Source organism: Austrofundulus limnaeus, unplaced genomic scaffold, assembly GCF_001266775.1.
Source record: "Austrofundulus limnaeus strain Quisiro unplaced genomic scaffold, Austrofundulus_limnaeus-1.0 Scaffold777, whole genome shotgun sequence".
Taxonomy (NCBI): domain Eukaryota; kingdom Metazoa; phylum Chordata; class Actinopteri; order Cyprinodontiformes; family Rivulidae; genus Austrofundulus; species Austrofundulus limnaeus.
The window spans coordinates 144,958-146,798 of record NW_013953179.1 but is presented as its reverse complement, the minus strand read 5'-3'; the positions used below and the strand labels follow the sequence as shown (position 1 = coordinate 146,798).

At 50.1% G+C, this 1,841-nt stretch overlaps 1 protein-coding gene across 1 annotated transcript in view; it reads right to left on the bottom strand.

The window, feature by feature from the left end:
• Positions 1–289: 289 nt before the first annotated feature.
• The window catches only part of cttn (cortactin), a gene marked incomplete at its 3' end in the record, with an annotated part of 18,878 nt that continues 17,326 nt past the window's right edge, over positions 290–1,841 (bottom strand). The window contains 5 exon segments of the mRNA XM_014028537.1: positions 290–358; positions 556–649; positions 735–976; positions 1,062–1,131; positions 1,208–1,263. Of these exon segments, the coding sequence (XP_013883991.1) occupies positions 290–358; positions 556–649; positions 735–976; positions 1,062–1,131; positions 1,208–1,263 (531 nt within the window).

Genomic DNA, 1,841 nt, shown 5'->3' with positions numbered 1-1,841 from the left:
GACTGGGAACACGACAGACTGGGAACACGACAGACTGGGAACACGACAGACTGGGAACACGGAGGACTGGGAACACGGAGGACTGGGAACACGGAGGACTGGGAACACGGAGGACTGGGAACACGGAGGACTGGGAACATGGAGGACTGGGAACATGGAGGACTGGGAACATGGAGGACTGGGAGCATTAAGTACTACCCAGTCTGGACTCTCCCAGAACAACAGAACCATTTAACACAGCTGGACTTTCTGAACTTTGAGTGGTCCCAGTCTGAACAGGTGGTCTTACCTGCTTGGTAATCATACAGAGCCACAGCCGTCACCCCGAGGTCCTCACCGTACTCGTACTGCTGCTGGTCTGTAACAAACAGCTGAAGGTCAGACCTGACACACATTAGAACCAGAACCAGAACCTGATCCAACAGGTCAGAACAGACCCTGACCAGGACCAGAACAAGGAAAGGTCCGACTTTGACAGGAATACTGACACTACTTTATGAAGTCGGAGGTTTCTGTAGGAACTACAGCAGCTGGTCTGATGCAGGTCCAGCTCACCTGAAGCGGGCTCATCTGGGTTCTGGTACAGGTCGGTGGGCTCGTACAGCGGCTCCTCGCTCTCAGCAGCTGAAGCTTTGTCTGGAGGCAGATACTGGAGGCAGACCTTGGATCAGACTCACACCTGGYCTCAGGAGGTTTTAGACTGGACTCTGGTGGTCTCAGACCTCAGAACTCACCTCGTACTCCTCAGCAGGCTGAACTGGGGGGGTGGGGCTGCGGGGAGGACTGGGACTGGCAGCYGGGACAGGGGACGGCTCTCTGACCGTCTCTGTTTTGCTGCGTGCAGCCTCCTCCTGCTCCTGCCTCTCCTTGGCCTGTCGGCGAGCTCTCTCCTCCTCGGCCCGCTTCCTGTCCTCCTCCTCCTTCTGCTTGGCGATGTTCTCGAAGCGAGCCTTGATGTTCCCTGTGCTGCTGCCAGCTGGACAGAGACGAGCAGCAGAGGTGAGGCGCTGCTCAGGTTAACTTAAGATCTGCTGATGAAGAGGAGGGAGGAGCCTGCTCACCAGCCTCCACAGGTTTGGTTTTCTGGTACGACGAGACGGGTTTCTCCACATCCTCAAAGGTTCCAGCACTCTGRCAAACATCCAAACACATGAAGACACCAGACTGTCCCACGTCCACACCATTAAAAACACAAGGTCCACCTCACCTTGTCCATCCGGTCGTTCTGGACACCAAACTTCCCTCCAAAGCCTTTAGCATAATCTGGAGACAAACAGGAGACAGAGTCATTGTGTGTTGGAGCACGAGTCCAGAACATTCTCCAGGTCTGAGGAGAGAACGTCTCATCCAGCAGGTGGAGGACATGCAAACCTGAACAAAAATAAGTTTCATGTCTGCATCAAACAGCAGCTGTGTGTTTCTGCTTCACCATGACATCATGCACCAACACACAGCATCATGAACCAACACACAGCATCATGCACCAACACACAGCATCATGCACCAACACACAGCAGCACAGGAAACAACCAGGAGGAGACAACTTGAAGCTTTAAAGTGCCTGTGACATGCTTTTTCTTCAATTACAAAAAATTCAAGGAAATATCCTAATATTTTAAAAACTTGGCACCATTCATATGATTTTTACTAGGGATGCACGATAACTTGTGTTAGTGAATTATCTGTTTTGAACTTGAAGAATGACTTTTTCTCTTTTGTTTCTGGCATGTTATCAGTTATTATTGGTTATCAGCCATTAGAAGGAAAATGGTATCGGTTCTTAACACAAGTTAGATTCAAATTACATTTGTTTTTATTATTATTAATCTATGATTTAAAAC